The 2,779-nt window shown below is 40.3% G+C and overlaps 1 protein-coding gene across 1 annotated transcript in view; it reads left to right on the plus strand.

Moving 5' to 3' along the window:
* The window catches only part of LRGUK (leucine-rich repeats and guanylate kinase domain containing), a 97,423-nt gene extending 94,646 nt beyond the window's left edge, over window positions 1-2,777 (plus strand). The window contains 4 exon segments of the mRNA XM_012650606.1: window positions 143-164; window positions 648-678; window positions 1,794-1,850; window positions 2,647-2,777. Of these exon segments, the coding sequence (XP_012506060.1) occupies window positions 143-164; window positions 648-678; window positions 1,794-1,850; window positions 2,647-2,777 (241 nt within the window).
* The last annotated feature ends 2 nt before the right edge of the window (window positions 2,778-2,779 follow it).

The raw sequence follows: 2,779 nt of genomic DNA on the forward strand, positions 1-2,779 counted from the left end.
ATTACTATAACATAGATATGTATATTATAAGGCAATATATATTATAGGACCAGGTGAGATGAGGTTATGGTATAAGTAAGAAGTAAATTGCTAGATACCTGCTAGGTATTGTGATTATATATTTTTATATACCTAGCAGAAGATTATGCTAGTTTTCTTTAGAGGTTGTTCTTATAGATTTATTTTGTTCCTTTGAATGGGCCATGTTTTTCTCTTTCTTTGTATGCTTTCTGATATTTTGTTGAAAATTAGGCTTTTGAAAAAACAGGTACCCCTCCAAGGCTGCAGACTGGCTCAGTGGAGGGAAGACCTTCTCTAAATAGCAGGGTGTGTTCTCAGCCTAGGATCAGCCCTGCATGAAGGCTTAACATCTTTTCAGGCCTTTTCTGGGTATACATTTTCCCCGGGCTTGTGTGTGTACTTTTCTCCAATTCCCCAGTATATACAGTTGCTTTTAAATGTCTTAGTTTTGCTAAGAATCTTACCTCTGCTTATTCTTGGGGCTTTAGCTGTCCTGTTGCATTCCTCAATTAGTAGCCCCCTCATGGTTTTCATGAGCAATGCCTGCTGCTTCCTTTGGCTTTCCCTAGTTTGAGATCCCAGATATGCCTCTTTTGGCCACCTGAACTCTGAGTTAGATAACACAGAGACCCATCAGGCAGCCCCCAGACAGGTCAGAAGATTGCAAATTAAGTCTGTTCCACTCTCTATGGCTCACAGAAGGGAACTGGGGACCTGGCTACACTTCCCCAAATCCCACTGCAGTGTGCTGGGGAGGGCCTAGGCCAAGAGCAAGTAAAAACACCATGGAATTTCTTCCCATTTTGAATGTGGCTTTTTCTTAATTGGGTATTTGTTTGGTAGCTGTAGATATTTGACTGATTCCAGAGCATCTACAAAGTTATTTTAGCTAGTCTCTAGTTATTTATTTACTGTTTCCATGGGAGAATGAGGAGCTTCTTAGTCTGCCATTTTGCTCATGTACTGTGGTGGTTTTCTTAGCAACTACATCACATTACTGGCTCTGGGTCAGCGTCTGGGTCAGAGTAGTGTCCTGTGACAAGTCTCTGAAGACTCAATTCCAGGGAAAACCCACCTAGTATGTGATTACTACTCACATCTCTCTATTCACATGAAAATTTTGATAAGTGCCCTGCAGAAATCAAGATACATTACATCAGTGGTATTTTCTGACTCTGGAGGTCAGCAAGTCTTCTGTAAAGGTCCAGGCAGAAGATGCTTTTGGCTTTGTGGGCCCTATGGGCTCTTTTGTAACACACCACCCCACCATTGTAGTGTGAGAACAGCTGTAAACAGTATGTAAATGAATGGGCAGGGGCTGGGTGCCAATAAACTTTATTTACAAAAACAGGCTGCCCACCAGATTTGGCCTATGGGCCCTAGTTTGTTGACACCTGCCTCAGTAAAATGGAAATTCGGTTAATTTGAAGTAAATTTTCTTTGCAAATCCCTTCTAACATTCATTACTACAGTACTTTCTAAATGTGCAATTATTTCTTTAATAAACTGAAATTTGCTAAGGTTTAAAGTCAAATGTACTGGTTTATAAATCCTTATTCCTATTTTTAAAAAAATGGCAATATAATTTGTCTCCAGGAGCATTTCTCACTGTCAATAAGTTCTCAAATGCCAGGTTACTCTAAAACTACTTCAGTAAGTAATTTCGGCATCCCAAGATGTAATTTATCTGGTTGTGGAAGCTTGAACTGATTAACAGAGAAGACCTACTCTCCTACTGTCTTCTTTCTTCTCTAAAAATGTTTGCCTTCTGCTTTCCTCTTTAACAAATACCTCTGCGGTGAAAAGCAAAAGGAAACAAACAAGGAAGAGCTTTCTTTCTTTTTTTTTTTTCTTTTTTTGCTCCTCTGTTAACATGATATCATCTCCTCAAGCAGTGTCCTGTTTTTCTCTGAATACACCTTAACAAGGTCAGTTTTCCCTTTCACTTTGGATTGCTTTGATTTGGCCAATAGATTCAGTCTTCCTGATCTTATACCTCCTTCCTTTTTTTCCCCATTCTCTGTAGAATACTCTGCTTCACTCTCTCAATCCTTGTTACGTTGCTTTCTCACTAGTAAGAATTTTGCTTCCTCTATGGCCACCAGGCCTTTAACTTTGGTCTCCATTTTCCAAACTCCTCCTCCTTCTCACAGTCCTCAGAGAAACCTAGCTCCAGATGTCTTCCTGCTTGGTGAACAGACCAATCTCAAAGGGCATTAGATGAAGCTTCTCTAGGAAAAACTTCACAGTGTGTGTGTGTGTGTGTGTGTGTGTGTGTGTCTGTGCTGACTCTGCATGTGTATGGCTGAGAAAGAGTATGGCGTGGGGCGCTGTTACAGAGGGTATGAGCAGGGCGGAAGAGTGGCACTGTAATTTCTTGCTGTAGGAACCTTCTGGTCTTTGGCCAAGTTTACACAACCTAAGGCTTGTTCAACTGTATGCATGATATATTCTGACCTCTTTCACTATTTTTCTTCTTCGGATGTCATTTATTCCTTATAGTTTGTCATAAATTAATTCTAAAAATTATTCTGGTGTTTACATCATGCAATGCTTATTTTCTTTCTTTAGTGTACCAAGGGATTAGCTATATGTAATGTATCATTTTTTCTTCATGTTTTACAGCACTACCTGTACAATCATTTTCACATGAAAAAGAGGCTCTCCAACAGAGAAGACAGTCGATCCTGGTCATCAGTCGCCCAGGTTCCAACACCAAACCCACCCTCCCTCCAATCCCTCAGGGCCGCAAGTAGAC

This window comes from Propithecus coquereli, unplaced genomic scaffold, assembly GCF_000956105.1.
Source record: "Propithecus coquereli isolate 6110/MARCELLA unplaced genomic scaffold, Pcoq_1.0 Scaffold335, whole genome shotgun sequence".
Taxonomy (NCBI): Eukaryota; Metazoa; Chordata; class Mammalia; order Primates; family Indriidae; genus Propithecus; species Propithecus coquereli.